The sequence below is a fragment of the Mustela erminea genome, chromosome 8 (assembly GCF_009829155.1).
Source record: "Mustela erminea isolate mMusErm1 chromosome 8, mMusErm1.Pri, whole genome shotgun sequence".
Lineage (NCBI taxonomy): Eukaryota > Metazoa > Chordata > Mammalia > Carnivora > Mustelidae > Mustela > Mustela erminea.
In genome coordinates this window covers 12,657,134-12,676,140 of record NC_045621.1, presented here as the reverse complement: position 1 = coordinate 12,676,140, position 19,007 = coordinate 12,657,134, and the positions used below count along the sequence as shown (strand labels likewise).

Genomic DNA, 19,007 nt, shown 5'->3' with positions numbered 1-19,007 from the left:
CAAGGTTGATCTCAGCCTCCCCGTTGGTTAAAGCTGTATGACCCATGACCCACCCTAAATCACATGGTGGTTTGTTGGTTGTTAGTTTGTTTCAAAGATTTATTTACTTGAGAGAAAGAGAGAGCGCATGCACGGGGTGGGGGGCGGTGTAGAAGGAGAGAGAGAGAGAAAATCCTAAGCAGACTCTTCCCTGAGCACTGGGCTCAATCCCAGGACCCTGAGATCATGACCTGAGCCGAAATCAGGAGCTGTCCACTTAACCAGTCAACTGACTGAGCCACCCAGGCACTCCATGGTGGTTGTTTCTAGTGTGGCTAGTCCTTACCCTAAACAAAGACACTTCTGTCAGGTATGACATAGGTTTCTTCCTAGCAAGGGGGCAAAGGCCAGACTTCTTTGGGCAAAGCCAAATTCTTTACTATACAAATAATGCCTTGGCTTTTGACCTGGGCTCTTTTAAACAAAAACAATTATGTTTACCTGGGCATCTACTTTTAGTATAGCATTTCTGTGACAGATAACAGACATCAGTATGATCCTTATGAATGTGCCCAACATTTGAAGAGCCAGTGTATGTTAGGAATAGATCTGAAGAAGCAATTAATTTGTTTTATAAAGCCACTATGTACATTTTCATATTTTTGTATCATTTTGATTCTTTCCCACCCCATCCTATACCTCATCTACTACTATTTGTACCTTACGATCAACTTGAGCAGAAATACTGATCATAGAAATTAGCTGATGATAAAACTAGGTCCAGTCCCTCAAGCCATTCATTTTCTTAGCATTCATCCTAAGGAGCCTTTAACTCAATTTACTAGTACATTAATATGAGCATTAAAGCTTACCAACTATGCTAGTGTTACAGTGTATCACAGAATGGCAGTAGGTGTGACCTGAAGAATGAGTCAGAGACACTGGCACATAACTGAAGTCGCAGTCATTAACTGTTGTTGCAGTTTGTTCTTATCTCAGGTTACCACAATGTCTAGTAGAACAGTGCCACTCAGATTTGCAGGCTTCTGTTCAGCTTCATCAGGTTTAAAAGCAGGAGTGGTCTCACCAACAAATGGTTTCATCCTTTTAAGAATCTGACATGGGGGGGCGCCTGGGTGGCTCAGTGGGTTAAAGCCTCTGCCTTCGGCTCAGGTCATGATCCCAGGTTCCTGGGATCGAGCCCCACATCGGGCTCTCTGCTCAGCGGGGAGCCTGCTTCCCCCTCTCTCTCTGCCTGCCCTTGCCTACTTGTGATCTCTGTCTGTCAGATAAATAAATAAAAAATCTTTGGGGTACCTGGGTTAAGCTGCTGCCTTCGGCTCAGGTCATGATCTCAGGGTCCTGGGATCGAGTCCCGCATCTCTGCTTAACAGGGAGCCTGCTTCTTCTCTCTCTCTCTCTGCTTGCCTCTCTGTCTACTGTGATCTCTCTCTGTGAAATAAATAAATAAAATCTTAAAAAAAAAAAATCTTAAAAAAAAAAAAAAAGAATCTGACATAGGGGCGCCTGGGTAGCTCAGTGGGTTAAGCATCTGCCTTTGGCTCAGATCATGATCCTAGAGTCCTGGGATCACCCCTGTATCAGGCTCCCTACTCAGCAGAGAGCCTTCTCCCTTCCCTTGTTCTGTGCTCTTGCTTGCTCTCTCTCTCCCCTCTCTCAAATAAATAAAAATAAAATCTTTAAAAAATTTTTTTTATTTATTTAAGAGATAGCATGAATGGGGGGAAGGGGAAATGGGACGAGCAGATTCCCCACTGAGCAGGGAGCCTGACTCGGCCTTGATCCCAGGACTCTGAGATCATGACCTGAGCCAAAGGCAGAGGCTTAACCTGCCGAGCCACCCAGGCGCCCCTCTAGGTAGACCCATTTTTTTTTCTTTCTTTTCAGCATAACAGTATTCATTGTTTTTGCACCACACCCAGTGCTCCATACAATTCATGCCCTCCTTAATACCCACCACCTCCCACCCCCATTTTTGATTTAGAAACTCATGTCTTTTAGATGGGAAAATTTTCTTGAATTGTTTTGTTAATTAGTTCAGCCTCTCCGTTTTATCTGATCTATTATTTGTCTCTTTTTATTTCTTTGGTCTTACCCTATCTGTCTTCTGGTGGTTTTATTATTTGGATGTTAGAACTCTTGGAGTGGTCCTCTTTTCTCTCCCGTCTGCTGTATTTTTTTCCACTTGCTTTATTTTCTGTATTTCCTCAACTTCATCCACCAATCTTCTTTAGTTCTTAATTTTTGACATTATATTTTGTATATTTAGCTTTTTTGGTTTTCTAAGTGTTCTTTTAAAATAGATCCTGGTTGTTGTTTTCCCCAAAAACAACGTCTCTTATATTTTTGAGACTATTAATGATAATTTACTTTGTTTAAAGTTTTGTGTTTTTTTTTTTTTTTTGATTTACATACCTGACAGAGAGCAAGAGAACACAGCAGGGGGAGCAGGAAGCAGTAGGAGAGAGAGAAGCAGGCTCACTCTAAGCAGGAAGCCCAACACAGGGCAATCCCAGGATCCTGGGATCATGACTTGAGCTGAATGAAGGCAGATGCTTAACTGACTGAGCCACCCAAGCACCCTGTTGAAAGTTTTTCCCCCTTTTTGTATTTCTTTATTTTGATCTCATTCTCATGTTAGTAGGGTTCCTCAGATGTCTGATAATCTTCCCCAGACATCCCTGGAAGATGGAAGGAAAGGAAATAAAATATGCACAGCTCTGACCTTGTGAGTAGGGACAGTCGACCGTAAACTTCACTGAGCCATTCTGTTGGAGAACTTCCCAAATCTCTGCCTCTTAAGTCTTTCCTCTTAGGGTGGTCAAATTCCCGAGAGAAAACTCTTTCTGGTCTCTCAGAGGGCTTGCCTAGCATTCTGGTGGTCAAGAAGGGAAGAAGGGCTTCAGGTTTTTGGGTTTTTTGTTGTTGTTGTTGTTGTTTAAAGATTTTATTTATTTATTTGACAGACAGATCACAAGCAGGCAGAGAGGCAGGCAGAGAGACGAGAAAGCAGGCTCCCCTCGGAGCAGAGAGCCCGATGTGGGGCTCAGTCCTGAGCTGAAGGTAGAGGCTTTAACCTACTGAGCCACCCAGGCGCCCCAGGTTTCAATATCCAGTAAGAAATATTTAATTTTACTATTTTCAGTATGATATCCCTTCCCCCAACCTTCACTCCAAACCACAATTGTGCTTGATGGTTCTCAAGTAGAAACTTCTTTTATCCTTTAAAAAAATAAATCTTCAGTAAATTTTACAGCATAGAGGAGAAGAGATCTGAAGATATGACTGCTTCCAAGTCAGACTTTCAACTCAGTTTTTAACTTTTGATTTTGAAATAATTTCAGACTTACAAAAAATGTTTCAAAAATAGTACAAAGAGTTTCCTTTTACTCTTTACCACCTATGGGAGGCTTTTTAGAAGAACAACTTTCCTGGGTCATGCCCTCAAGATTCTAATTGGGTCAGTCTGGGTTGAGGCACAGGAATATATCATTCTAGAATACCCTTAAGTAAGTAACAGTAGTGTGCATCCAGGTTAAGGAATCACTTCCTTAGAGACTGTATAGATTAAGAAATCTTTACTGGGGACACCTGGGTGGCTCAGTCAGTTAAGCATCTAACTTCAGCTCAGTTCATGGTCTGGGGTTCCCTGCTCAGGCCTAGGCTCCCTGCTAAGCAGGGAATCGGCTTCTTCCTCTCCCCTCTGCTCCTTCCCCCTGCTAATGTGTGCACGTGCGCTCTCTCTTTCTGTGTATCAAATAAGAAAAAATATCCCTGGTTAAAAAAAAAAAAAGAAGAGAGGGGTGCCTGGATGGCTCAGTGGGTTCAGCCTCTGCCTTCAGCTCAGGTCATGATCCCAGGGTCCTGGGATCGAGCCCCACATCGGGCTCTCTGCTCAGCAGGGAGCCTGCTTCCTCCTCCCTCTCTGCCTGCCTCTCTGCCTACTTACGATCTCTGTCTGTCACATAAATAAATAAAATCTTTCCAAAAAAAGTAATAAAAATAAATTAAAAAAGAGAAATCTTTACTCATTAAATAAAATCATTTATTCATTTAATAAAAGTTTATTGAGCAGTTATAATGTATTAGACACTGTGCGCGACACTAGAGATAGAGGTGATAAATTAGTAAAGTTGCTTGTTATTAAATAGGTAAAACAGCAGTTAAGACAAAGATAATGATTCCCTGCAATAAATGCTGTATCTAATACACATTAGATACACAACAAAGGGATCTCTTCCCTTTAGTCAGGAAAATTAAGAATGATATTGTGTCTAAGTTAAGAATTTGAGCCAACACTTGAAACCTAAGCCAGAATGTCCTAAGTGAAAAATTAAGTTCTAGTAAGAAAGGGCAGCCTCCATAAAAGCAAGGAGTTATGAAAAGTTATGATATATTCAAGGAGTGGTAAGAAGATTGAGGTAGTATGGTGTATGTGGTAGGCAGTGGAGGGAAGTAAGGTTGGAGAGGTAGGTTGAGGGTGGATTTTATATTTTTAAAAGATTTATTTACTTATTTTTAGAGAGTACAAGGAAGAGGGCAAGGGAGAGAGAACCTCAAGCAGACTGCGTGCTGAACACGGAACCTGATATGGGGCTTAAGCTTACTACCCCAAGGCCATGACCCAAGCCAAAATCAAAGAGTTGGACGCCCAACCAGCTGAGTTGGCACAACTCAGTCCAGGCACTCACAACCAGTCCAGGCACCCCAAGGGTGGATTTTAAAGGCCTTCTATGCCATGATGAATTTGGATTTTATCATGTAGTCAATGGGAACAGTGAATTAATGTAATAAGGAGTCATCTGTTCAAGCACAATGGTTTATTTTTGGTTGAAGAAAATCTAGATGGTAGCAAGGAATGTGATCTTTAATAAGGAAAATGAAAACAGAGAAGTCATTGAGGAGGATATCACAGCAATCTGATTGAGAACTCAGGAAGGTCACTATTATGTACATTCTTGTTATAACTACCCAACAAAGAAATCAGTTTCCAGTAGAAATAAAATTTTCCTTTGTTTTATTTTTTTCTAGGTTTGAAGTCTTGAGTTTCCTCATGTTGTGTTACAATTCTGCTATTGTGTATATGCCTGCTTCATCTTACCAGTCTCTTTGTCGGATGGGCTCCAGGTGAGAAGAATAATTATCATCAGCTTTCATATTAATTTATTTGACAAATAGTTATTGAGCACATATTCTGTGGTTAAGTGTTGTTCTAATTTGTTGTGATATAATAGTAAACAAAACTCTGGAAGCTTACATTCCTGTAGGAAGCCTTATCATCCCTCATGTATCATGACTTTTGAAAATATTTCAGCATTAAAAAAGTATTTTCTAGCTGAACATCAATCCAAGATGTTGTAAGTTTAGGGTGGTTGAGTGATACACCTAATCACTGCCTGTATGCCAAGTTTTATAAATCACTTTGAGTGTTTTGAATAAATAGTCCTATATATGGAGAAAGTCTAAAGGAATGTGAATTTTTTATTTATGTATTTCACAAATAACAATGCTTTGGATAAGATTAGCAATAGCACCAATTATCTTTATGTCTCATTTGTATTTGTGTGTTCTAGTCATTCCTAAATCAGAATTTCTAATAATTTAGACAGAGCTAAGCTGAGCTGAAAAGTAAACATCCACTATAGGAAAAAAAAAGTTAAGTAATATAAATTAGTTTGGAGTCAGTAGCATTTGAGTTAGAGAATTTCAATTATTGAAGGAACCTTTAGTTCATTCCGTCCAGTTGGTTTTTTTAATTAACATATAATGTATTATTTGTCGCAGGGGTACGGGTCTGTGAATCATCAGGCTTACACATTTCACAGCACTCACTGCAGCATATGCCCTCCCCAGTGTCTATAACCCAGCCACCCTATCCCTACCCCACCACCCGCCAGCAACCCTCAGTTTGTTTTGTGAGTTTAAGAGTTTATTATGGTTTGTCTCCCTCTGGATCCTGTTTCATTTTATCCTTCCCTACCCCCCAGAACCTCCTGCCCTGCCTCTCAAATTCCTCATATCAGAGAGGTCATGTGATAATTGTCTTTCTCTGATGACTGATTTCGCTTAGGATAATACCCTCTAGTCACTTCCATGTCGTTGCAAATGGCAAGATTTCATTTCTTTGGATGGCTGCATAGTATTCCATTGTGTATATATGTACCACATCTTCTTTATCCATTCATCTGTTGATCATCCTGTTGATTTTTACTTGAGGAAACTGAGCCCCTCAAAAAAAGGTCAAATGCTGTATTAGTTTCCTGTTGCCTCCTAACAGGTTGCCACATACCATGAACTTAGCAGCTCACATAGCGTGTATTTATTATTTGCACAGTTTCTGTGGGTGAGGAGTCTAGGCATGCATTAGCTGGGTCCTCTGCTTGGGGTATTAGAAAGCTGTGGTTAAGGTGTCAGTGAGAAGTGCAGTTTTGTCCGAGGCTCAGTTGAGGTGTTTATATGCTTTTGTTAACAGAACTCAGTTCTTTTAGTTGTAGGTTGGCTGTCTGCTGAAGGCCAGCCTCAGTTCTTTGTCTTCCCAGCATAGGCAACCTACAATGACTCCATTTTTTAAGACCTGGCAGTACAATCTTGTAATATAACATAATCATATAATCATCCATGTAGTCCATGTATGTAGTCCATCCATGTAGTCATGGAAATCCCATTATGTTTGCCATATTCTGGCTGGAAGCAAGTCACAGTTCCCACGCATACTCAATACTAGGGGATATACAGAGTATGAATACCAGGACAGAGGGGTCATAGGGATTCATGGCCACCCTAGGAGATTGTCCAACCATAAATGCTTTGTTCAAGTTCATGCTGTTGTGTTAACTGGGAAGAGAATATGGTCCTATTTATAATAAAACTGTTTTTGCTAATTGGGGAAAAGCCAGTTTAATTAGCTAAAAGTTTGGTTTTATTGATTCTCTTAAAATAGCTATATTATTTTCACTTACCTATGATAACATGATGAATGACTAACAGAATTTTTGTCTCTAACCTGGTTACTGTTATCAAGAGAGTACACTATTTAAGCACTTACTGCCTATCTACAGTTAGGTCTATAAGGGACTCTTGTTGATTCAGTAAAACAAAACCTGCCAAATCTATAATTTTTGTGGCACTTAATAGACTTAAAAAATAGATTTTCTTAATAGGAAAAATGATGATAGAGTTTAGTGATCCTCCCACTTTTGTTCATATATCCCATAAAGAATTTTAAAAATCTGTATAGCTCTCACATATTTTAAGTTAACATTTAAATTTTTCATTTTATCTTAACTATTTGCAAATGGTATGATTGCTAGTATGTAAATATTGACATAATAAAATAATTGCTAGGTTAGTATTTTAAATGTGTATAATGTAAATACCAGCCATCATCCATACGAAGAATAGGTGAACAGGCTTTGAATAGTCTGACATTATATTATTTCTTTTTCTCCTTGAAATTGAATTCCCTACCACTTTACTCACATTTTATCTTAATGCTATATTATGCTTTACAAGTCTTTTTTTTTCTTCTTCAATTTAACCATTGTTGTAGGTTTTATTTGTACTTTTGGGGTTTTTTGTGGGTTTTTTGGTTGGTTTGGTTTGGTTTGGTTCGGTTAGTGTTTTTTTAAGTAGATTCCACATCCAACATGGAGCTTGAACTCACAACCCTAGGCTCAAGAGTCACATGGTCTACTGACTGTGTCAGCCAGATGCCCCTATGCTTCTAAGTCTTTTATTGATCTTTTCATTGTATATTTCTGCTACAAAAATATATATGTAAATTGAGATTTTAATCTTATTTATTTATTTATTTGACAGATAGAGATCACAAGTAGGCAGAGAGGCAGGCAGAGAGAGGGGGGGAAAGCAGGCTCCCCGCTGAGCAGAGAGCCTGATGTGGGGCTCAGTCTCAGGACACCAGGATCATGACCTGAACTGAGGGCAGAGGCTTTACCATTGAGCCATCCAGGTGCCCTGTAAATTGAGATTTTAAAAAAATTTCCAGAGGGACACATGGGTGGCTCAGTGGGTTAAAGCCTCTGCCTTCGGCTCAGGTCATGATCCCAGGGTCCTGGGATCGAGCCCCACATCAGGCTCTCTGCTCATCGGGGAGCCTGCTTCCCCCACCCCTGCCTGCCTCTGTGCCTACTTGTGATCTCTCTCTCTCTCTCTCTCTCTGTCAAATAAATAAATAAATAATTTGAAAAATTTGAGATCGTAGTGCACTAAACATTGAAAAATTTCTTTGGACTCACCATTATAATTTTTCAAACAAATTAATTGATTAAAATAATATAGGTACATTAAACTTTTGATAATTACTCAACATAACTTTTTTAGAAGCATCTCTTAATGAGATGAAGACAAAGAATTGTTGTGGCACTTTAATTTAAAAATGGCCTCACTGGGCTCCTGGCTGGCTCAGTTGGTATAGCGTGCAACTCTTGATCTTCGGGTTTTGAATTCAAGCCCTATGTTAGGTATAGAATTACTTAAAAATGAAATCTTTTAAAAAATGGCCTCATAGACATCAGGTATTTTGAAATGTCCCTTTATTTGTTTTGAGATTTCTGTATCTCCCACTCATTCATCCTGATGAAATTTGGGATGTATAAAAGTTATACATTTTTAAGAGGGAGAAAGATGACAGACACAGCTATTTGAGAAAAATTATTGCTTTTATTGATACAGTTGTTTAGAGTGTATACTTTGTGAGGGCACAGATTTTACTTTTATCTTTTTGCCTGTTGATAACTATCTGCCTAGGCCCAGGACAGTGACTGGTACATAAGTGGGTAGTCAATAAATATGAGGAATGAATAACTGAATGAATGAATTTATGAAAGGAAAAATGTTTAATGAATCAGGAAGTCACACATGGCAAATGCCGTATTTTCCTAGGGTTTGTGTGAGTGGGTTTCCACGGCAACACGAAAAGCACTGGAAAGAACTCTGTGGTCGAATAGTATTGGATCCTGAATTCATGGTGCAACTTCTCACAGGGGTTTATTATGCCATGTAAGTAGATAGACTATGAAACTGAGTGAATTCTTGTAATGTTTGGAAACTTACTGTTTCTCTTTTTCCTTATCAGCTGCACAACACTGAATCTTGATCCATGGTGGACCAGTTATCTTCTATTTCCAATATGTATTCCTTTTAGTATTTTTTTAACGAATATATACTTGTTGTTGAAAGCAGTATGATGATGATTAAAAACAGTTTTTGAATTGAGATATAATTGACATATAAGACTGTTAATTTGGGGTGTGCAATATAATGATTAGATAATTTTATGTTGTGAAATGATCACCACAATAAGTTTAATTAGGATCCATCACTACGTATAGTTAAAAAATTTTTTCTTGTGATGAGAGCTTTTTAAGATTTTTTTTAAAAATTCATTTGTCAGAGAGAGAGCACAAGCAGGGGAGAAGCAGGCTCCCCGTTGAGCAAGGAGCTTGGTGCAGGACTTGATCCCAGGACCCTGGGACCATCACCTGAGCTGAAGGCAGATGCTTAACCTACTGAGCCACCCAGACATCCCAAGAACTTTTTAAAATCTACTCTCTTAGCAACTTCAAATACACAGTACAGTATGGTTAACTCTAGTTACCATACCGTATATTACATCCCCAGACTGATTTATTTTACAACTAGAAGTTTGTACCTTTTCACCACTTTCACTCTTTATACCACCTCCACCCCCACCTCTGGCAGCCACCAGTCTGTTTTCTGTATCTGTGATTTGGGGTTTTTTTTCTTTCAGATTTCACATATAAGTGAGCTCTGATAGTATTTGTCTTTCTGTTTGACCTACTATAGTTAGCATAATGCCCTCGAAATCTGTCTGTGTTGTTGCAAATGGCAGGATTTCTTTCTTTTTTATGGCTGAATAATACTCATGTGTGTTTGTACACAATTTATTTTCTTTATCCATTCATCTGTCAGTGAACACTTGTTGTTTCCATGTCTTGGTTACTGTAAATAATGCTGCAGTGATTGGACTGCAGATCTTTTAGAGTTAGTGATTTTGTTTCCTTTGGATGTATACCAGAAGTGGAATTGCTAGATCATACGGTAATTTCATTTTTAATTTTTTGAGGGACCTGTATACTGTTCGCCATACTGTCTATACCAATTTACATTTTCACCAGTAGTGCACAGGATTTCCTCTTTCCACATCTTCCGCATCACTTATTTCTTGTCTTTTTGATAAAAGCCATTCTTACAGGTATGAGATAATATCTCGTCATGGTTTTGCTTTGCATTTTCCTGATGATGAGTAATGTCAATTACACTTTCATGTACTTGTTAGTCATCTGTATGTGCTCTTTGGAAAATGTCTATTTGGGTCCTCTGCCCATTTTTTAATCAGACTATTTTTTTAAGTGTTAAATACTACAAGTTCTTTATGTATTTTGGATATTGACCCATTATTGCATATATCATTACAAATACTTCTCCATTAGTAGATTGGCTTTTTTGTTTTGTTGGTGTTTTCCTTTTCTGTACAAAAGCTTTTTTTATTTTGGTGTAGTCCCAGTAGTTTATTTTTGCTTTTGTTTCTCTTGCCTGAGGAGAGTCACAGGAGAATGTTGCTAAAGCTGGTATCTGAGAAATGACTGCCTTTGTTTCTTCTTAGAGTTTTATGGTTTCAGGTCTCACATTTAGGTTTTTAATCCATGTTAGGTTGATTTTTGTGTGTGATACAAAATAGGGGTCCAGTTTCATTCTTTTGTATGTAGCTGTTCAGTTTCCCAATACCATTTATTGAAGAGACTCTCCTTTCCTGCTTGTATAGTCTTGGCTCCTTTGTTGTAAATTCACTGACCATGTATGTGTGGGTTTATTTCTTGGCTTCTGTTCCATCTGATCTACCTGTGTTTTATATGTCAGCCCTATACTATTTTGATACTATAGCTTTGTAATATAGTTTGAGATAGGAAACGTGATGCCTCCAACTGTGTTCTTTTTTCTCAAGTTTATTTTCATTATTCGGGGTCTTATGTGGTTCCATACAAATTTTAAGATTATTTCTATTTCTGGGAAAAATACCATTGGAATTTTGATGGGGATTACTGTGAATCTGTATATTGCTTTGGGTAGTATGGACATTTTAACGTTATTATTTCTTCCCGCCCATGAGTACACAGTCTCTTTCCATTTATTTGTGTGGTTTTCTATTTCTTTCATCAGTGTCTTTATGAAAACTTCAGTTGTACAGTACATGATCTTTCATCTTCATGTTGAAATTTATTCCTAGGTGTAATTTTAATGCAGTTGTGAATGGAATTTTTTTCTTAATTTCTCTTTCTAATAGTTTACTATTAGTGTATAGAAATGCCACGGATTTTTTGTGTATTGATTTTTCTGTTCTGCAACTTCACTGTATGTATTAGTTCTAATAGTTTTTCCGTGACATTGTTAAGGTCCTGTAAATATCATATTATCTGCAAATAGAGACAGTTTTACTCTTTTCTATTCTGATTTTGGTGCCTTTCCCCTCGCCCCTTTGGCCTAATTTGCTCTGGCTAGAATTTCTAGTACTATGTTGAATTTTTAGAAGTGGGAGAGTAGGCATCCTTGTCTTGTTCCTGATCTTAGAGAACCTTTCAGGTTTTCACCAGTGAGTATGAGGTTAGCTGTGCGCTTGTCATATATGACTTTTATTATGTCAGGATATGTCCCCTCTACACCCACTTCACTGAGTTTTTATCAGGAATAGATGTTGAATTTTGTCAAAAATGTTTTTTTCATCTGTTGAGATATATGCCTTTTATCCTTCATTTTAAAATTTTAAAATGGTATATCATATTGATTGAATTGCAGATTTTGAACCATACTTGCCACCCAAGGGTAAATCCCACTTGATCATCGTGTATAATCTTTTTAAAGTATTGTGGAATTTGATTTGCTTATATTTTGTTGAGGATTTTGCATCTGTGTTCACCAGGGATATTGGCCTATATTTATTTTCTTGTAGTGTTCTTGTCTGGTTTGGTGTCAGGATAATGCTGACCTTGAAAAATGAATGTGGAAGTGTTCCCTCCTCTTCTACTGTTTGGAAGAGTTTGAGAAGAATTGGTACCGATTCTTCTTTAAATGTTGATAGAATTCACCTGTAAAGCCTTCTAGTCTTCTGGACTTCTGTTTGTTGGTAGGTTTTTGGTCAGTGCTTCAGTTTCCTTACCAGTAATTGGTCCATTCAGATATTCTGTTTCTTCATGATTCAATCCTGCTAGGTGGTATGTTTCTAGGAATTTATCCTTCTTCTACGTTGTCCAGTCTGTTGGTGTATAATTGTTCATATTCCTTTTAGTACTTTTAAAAATAGCCAAAATACAACTAGTCAATAAATTGGAGTCTGGAAATTGGTCGGGCTTTCTTTCTGAAAAATGTCTTTCTACATAGTTCATAACATTTCTACATAGTTCATCTACATAGTTTATAACAAGTTTCCATGAATGCATTTAAGTAGATTACCCTAAATATCAACACATGATAAAAACTAGTTTGTGAAGAGACATTTGTAAACAATTTTAAACATTAGTATTTGAAATCTTCCCTCTGTTGTTTTTGTGTGTGCCGTTTGTTTGTTTGTTTGTTTGTTTGTTTTTAAGTATGTTCCACACTCAATGTGGAGCCCAGCTGGGGCTTGAACTCATGACCCTGAGATCAAGAGTTGAGCTATTACCTGACAGAGCCACCCAGGGTGCCCTTCTTCATTTGTTCTTGTAACCAAAAGTGGGATAGTCTAGAAATGAAATGATGCAAAACTTAATGTGAAAATCTCATTTTAGAACCAAAATAGTAGGACTTGAAACAATGAAAACGTTATTGTTAAATATTAGAATTTGCTAAAGATAATAAACAGTTGGCTTCTCCACAGGTATAATGGGCAGTGGGACCTTGGCCAAGAAGTCCTTGATGACATCATTTATAGAGCTCAGCTAGAACTCTTTTCTCAACCACTGTTGGTAAGTTATTGTATTTATTCTTTATTAAACGTACCTGTGCCTGAAAGCGGCACTAGTGAGTGAAAATATTCAGTATATAACATATGAGGCAATCTAAATCATTGAGGGAGAAAGGTTTATTCCATAACAATTGGTTAACTGTTGGAGATAAAACAAAATTGACTTAGATCCTCTACTACCACATATAAAAATAAAAATAAAGTTCAGATAAGTTAAAGAATTAAATGTTTTAAAATCCTTTAAGAAAAGAAGGAGGAAAAGGTTAGAAGCATTTACTCAAATTTCTAAAGATGGAAGGATTTTCTAAGCTTAAGTGATAGGACAAGTCACCAAAAAAGGGTTGGACTCTTTTTTTTTTTTTTTTTATCAAATCAGCATCTAAATTCAAAACCTCCAGTTTGGGTTTTTTTTTTAGACTTACAGTTTTTTAATTTATTTTGTTCTTTTTTTAAAAAGATTATTTATTTATTTATTTGACAGAGAGATCACAAGTAGGCAGAGGCAGGGAGAGAGGGAAGGAGGCTCCCTGCTGAGCAGAGAGCTCCATGCGGGGCTGGATCCCAGGACCCTGAAACGACCTGAACAAAAGGCAGAAGCCTAATCCACTGAGCCACCCAGGTGCCCTAAACCTCCAGATTTTTTAAAAACAAAATTAATATGTATTGCAAAAACTGAGAAAAAGATTCTCAATAGGCATGACAAGAAAGCCAATTAATATTTTGTTCTAAATAAAAAGATTTTGTACTCTTCCACAAAATAAATATATTTCTAAAAAAATCTGTCTATTACCAGTAGCAGTATAACACAACTCTGAACATTCCTTTGCAGAAGCATTTCAGTAATGTGTTTTTTTTTTCTTTAATCTGCCCCCTCATGTCTAGCAACACATCCCAGAAAACTACTTTGAATTTTTAAAAATGTATTATAAGCACAACATTAGTGTTATTTCTAATTGCAGAGGAATCGAAACAAAAGGTGTTTCACAGCAGAGAATGATTATGTTTACTTGATGAAATTCTATATTCAAAAATTTTGTGCTAAAGAGAAATGCTAGCTTATGTTAAGTGGTCAAGCAGTTTACAACTATTTTTTAATCTGGACAAGACAGAAGCAACATACAAAGGCTTACGGTTATCTTGGTGGTTCAACTCTGGATGGTTTTTCTTTGTAAGTTTTTTATTTTCTAAGGTTTTTATAGTAGTATAATGGTATTTTAAGAATATTTATGTTTTTTCATTTGTAAACTTTTAAGAGTACAATTTTTTAATCAAGTTTATTTCTAGATTTTAATTGCAATTATATTAGTTTACACTTTTTTAAAAGATTTATTCACTTATTTCAGAGGGAACACAAGCAGGAGGGTCAGAGGGAGAGGGTGATGAATTTTCAGGCACACTCTGTGCTGAGTGCAGAGCCATGAGATTGTGACCTGAGCTGAAACCAAGAGTTGGGCACCCAACCAAGTATGTCACCCAGGTGCCCCAAGAGTACAAGGGTTTTTTTTGTTTTGCTTTAAATATTTTATTTATTTATTTGTCAGAAAGAGAGAGAGCACAAGCAGGCAGAGGCAGAGGCAGAGAGAGAAGCAGGCTCCCCAGTGAGCAAGGAGCCTGATGGCAAGACTCAATTCCAGGACCCTGGGATCATGACCTGAGCCAAAGGCAGTGGCTTAACTGACTGTGCCACCCAGGTGTCCCCAGGAGTACAAGTTTTAAAGCCATTTTCTTTTTATTGTTTTTTATACTTTAACTATTAATTTATTGAGGTAGCACTTATAATAATTTGTTAACAAACAACACTCCTTTCTTAAAATCTAGAGCAGGTGATAACAGCTAAAATACTTGGCATGTAGAGAAACAGGCTTCATCTTTATTCCTGATGAAACCTAAATTGAAAGACTTACCTCCCCACCTCTTGGTCTGTATGTTGGAACAGCCCTCTGGAGAAGTTTGAGTTGGCAGAGCTGGCACACTTGTCCAGGTTGCTGCATTTTACTTGTCCTTTCCAAGTGGAGAGGAAAGGAGAAAGTTCTTCAGCTCAAGATCTTTGCTAGATTAATACTACCCAATTAAGAAACATGCATCAGTCAATGATAGTTACTCTCCAGCCAGATATTTTCCCTTTTTTGTGGAGGGAGCAGAAAGCAAAATCCCAGACATGTTCAGGGAAAATTTCTCCTTTTGGAAACAAAGGAGTGGAAAGAAGGCTAATTTCTTTTTAAGATTAATAAAATTTTGCATGTTATTTTTCATTTGAAGAATCAGAAACATCTAAATTTTCTTTAGCAGGGTTCAGATGTTAGATAATTTTTCTTTCTTTGGAATGCCTTTTCTCTTTGAAGATTTTGTTTATTTACTTGACAGACAGAAATCACAAGTAGGCAGAGAGGCAGGCAGAGAGAGAGGAGGAAGCAGGCTCCCTGCTGAGCAGAAAGCCCAGTGTGGGGCTCGATCCCAGGACCCTGGGATCATGACCTGAGCCAGAGGCAGAGGCTTTAACCCATAAGCCACCCAGGCACCCCAGAATGCCTTCTGTCTTTGAAAGTGAACAAGTTTAAGGAATCTGTGGGGTATGTGACTCCAAATTTTAAAAGTAAATTCTCATCTTAAAAGCCTGCCTGAAGGAATACAGAACAGGGTGTGTGGGTGGCTCACTTGATTAAGCTCTCTCTCTCTTTTTTTTTTTTTTTTAAAGATTTTATCTATTTATTTGGCATACAGAGATCATAAGTAGGCAGAGAGGCAGGCAGAGAGAGGAGGAAGCAGGCTCCCTGCAGAGCAGAGAGCCCGATGCGGGGGCTCGATCCCAGGACCCTGGGATCATGACCTGAGCCGAAGGCAGAGGCTTTAACCCACTGAGCCACCCAGGCGCCCCTTGATTAAGCTCTCTTGATTAAATGTCCAATTCCTGATTTTGGCTCAGGACATCAGGGTTGAGATTGAGCCCTGTGTCTGGCTCACATGCTGGGCATGGAACCTGCTTAAGATTCTCTCTCTCCCTGCCCATCTCCCCCCAGTAAAAAACAAAAACAAAGGAACAATGGAGGTACCTACTTTTCTAACACATTGTGTACTTTTATATTTTATAGTACCGTTTTATATACATACTCAAAAAAATTATGGAAACGTGAAGTGTAAAATAAGCATAAATTATGTATTTGGTGTAAATATGTATAGACTTTATATTATATTTTAGGTTGCCAATGCCATGAAGAACTCATTACCATTTGATGCTCCTGATTCTTCACAAGAAGGCCAGAAGGTACTTAAAGTGGAAGTCACTCCAACAGTGCCGAGGATTTCTCGGACTGCGATTACAACAGCTTCAATCCGTCGTCATAGATGGAGGAGAGAAGGTGAGTAGACAATTCCTATGGCCCGTTCATGGATTCTAGCAAATTTATCACTGTTTTTATAAACCAAGTTAACACATGATTTTTAGTACTCTGTATAATTAAAGTAAAATTTAATTTTTAAATATAGTGCTAGAAATGTGTTTAAATGCCTGAATTTATTTTGATACAGATACTTTTTTTTTTTATAAAGTAGAAAGATGTTATTTAGACTGCTCTGGGAATGTTAAAACAAAAAATAAGATCAAGTTAATTTTTGTCTTCTTTTGAACTAGGAATAAGAATAGGGAAGAAATTTCTTTAAGCCTTTATCATAATGGGAAAAAAGGTGCATGTATGAGCACTGTGGGAAAAAATCATATAACTGACCAAACCAATAGTGAAATACAAGCTATCTATAAAAGAGTTGATTATTGTATTTTCGATCTTTATCTTTGCTTTTCCTTTTTTTGGAGGTGCTGAATCCAGCAGTATTTCATAGGCATATGGTACTTGAATAGTCAAGCTGTCTTGCCTAAGATCTATTAATTGCCACTTTAATGATCCCTATTTTCCTGTGCTATTCATTTGCGAACCTCACATTGTTCATCTGCCGCCTTATGTGTGTGCATGCTGGGCACACACATGTAACTATATAAATAGTGTTTGTGTTTTTATCATATCCATATATACATTCTCTTATCTGCCTGGGTCAAAATGCTCAGAAAAGAATAGAGCAGCACAAAAGCACTAAAATTTTATATGTTGAATCCCAGATGGCTTTGACTTCTCAAACGAGGCTGACTCGAGTATTCCTGGCTCCCCGATCCAACACGGCTCCACTGACCTAGGGATCAAACGTGTTCAAGAGGGGGAGGTGCTGGTGCGCAGGACCCCTGAGCACGGCTCACCGGAGCCCAACTCAGCAGCAGCCACAACAGAGGGTAGGACAGAGATGAGGAGGCAGAAGTCAGTGAGGCAGTTGCTGGAGAAGGATCCTGGCTCTCTATCCCCAAGCAGAACATCTTTTCATTCTAGTGTGTGTTTCCACTATCCTAGGGTGTATTAGCTCCTCCTTGCAAAGCACACCTCCCCATATGCCTAGCGCCAGGTCAAGTACGATCTTTAGTTACCATTTGTGCTGGCCTAGAGTCTGCATTCTGTGTAATCAAAGAGCAGCTTGGCATGGCTACTAACAAGGCAGAGGCCTGTCTCCAAAAGGTCTGCAAATGCTTGGGATTTTTTCATTACTGAGCATGTTTATTCTAACATTAGGAAAGGAAAAATGCACCCAATGGACATGAGCCTTTAGTCAATATAAATTGATTTCAATTATATAATAATTTATTCCTTAAAAATACATGAAGAAAGTTTTAAAACATAAATACATTATCTTTGAGAAATTGGATTAAAGTGGAGCTGGCCGATTTATCTCTAATTCCAAGTTGGTCAGTTAACAAGAAGTTACTTCTTTGACAGAGTAAACCAATATTTATCACTTTTTATAATCTGTAGGTCAAGTTAACTTGGGTCTGACTAACGAACTACTAGCTTCTTCCCTCTATAAATATACTATACTGGTCCACACTACATTTTGTCATTTATTGTAAATAATGATTGTTTTCTATAGCTCTCAAACAGAGTTGAAATATATCAGAGTTCAGGTATCCTACTAGATCCTTGTTTCTACAATGTAGGTATCTCAAAATGAGAATTTTTTTTTAATCCCCAAATCACTACCACTACCACCACCACCATCACCACCACTATCTGTAAAAGAATACTTCTCTCCAACAGAAAACTATTTATTTGCTGTTTTACATGTGATGCCCATAGGAGTTGACTTTGTGAAAGAGCGAACTGTGGCCTAATGGTTTTTCATTATTTAATGTATTGCTACTATGGAAACTTCATACTAATTAATAAAATATAGCCAATAGTTTAAAAATAGGTTATATATTTTTACATAAGACCAAACATACATGAAGCAGTTACCTTCCACCTTAAGGAAGTATCTTACTCTTTGGTACATTGGAAATTTGAGCATGCTCAGTAAGAATCTAAATCTACCTTCTGTTCCCTTGCCCATTTGCCCACATTGACCTTAACTTCATTTAACAGTGTTGCATGTGCATGATCTAGGGACGCAAAGGAGTTGATGCTGTTTTACAAGATCCTGTGAAAGATGTAACCTTCCCTTTTCATTTTCTGTCTTTCTCTGAGGTAGTCAGAAGGCATAAAAATAAGTATATGAATAGATGCCAAACCCAGAGTTGGCCTAAATTGAACAAAAGCCTGTTTCTCAACATTCTTGGTGACTAAATGAGCCTCTTGCTATATCCACTACCATTATTAGAATGTTGGATTATTTGTGCTAAATGTAGTACTATGTTATGATAATTAAGACTTGATAAAATTCTAGAGTGTGGGATTAGGTTGACACATTTCTTCCAATTCATCAAAAGTTAAATAGTTTGAAAAAGGAACCAAAATAATAGTTCTTTTAAAATACCCTATTAAGGGGCACCTGGGTGGCTCAGTGGGTTAAAGCCTCTGCCTTCAGCTCAGGTCATGATCCCAGGGTCCTGGGATCAAGCCCCTTATCGGGCTCTTTGCTCAGCAGGGAGCCTGCTTCCTCCTCTCTCTCTGCCTGTCTCTCTGCCTACTTGTGATCTCTCTCTGTTAAATAAATAAAA

General features: G+C 37.9%; 1 protein-coding gene across 13 annotated transcripts in view; it reads left to right on the top strand.

Moving 5' to 3' along the window:
- Window positions 1-19,007, top strand: part of FAM126B (family with sequence similarity 126 member B) — a 69,425-nt gene that overhangs the window by 45,345 nt on the left and 5,073 nt on the right. For 11 of the 13 annotated variants that reach the window (XM_032354392.1, XM_032354394.1, XM_032354397.1 and 8 more), the window contains 5 exons: window positions 5,032-5,127; window positions 8,902-9,018; window positions 12,893-12,980; window positions 16,176-16,335; window positions 17,088-17,255. In XM_032354392.1, coding sequence (XP_032210283.1) covers window positions 5,032-5,127; window positions 8,902-9,018; window positions 12,893-12,980; window positions 16,176-16,335; window positions 17,088-17,255 — 629 coding nt within the window. The remainder of the gene's footprint in view (window positions 1-5,031; window positions 5,128-8,901; window positions 9,019-12,892; window positions 12,981-16,175; window positions 16,336-17,087; window positions 17,256-19,007) is intronic. The other 2 variants (XM_032354398.1, XM_032354399.1) reach the window with 2 other exon arrangements.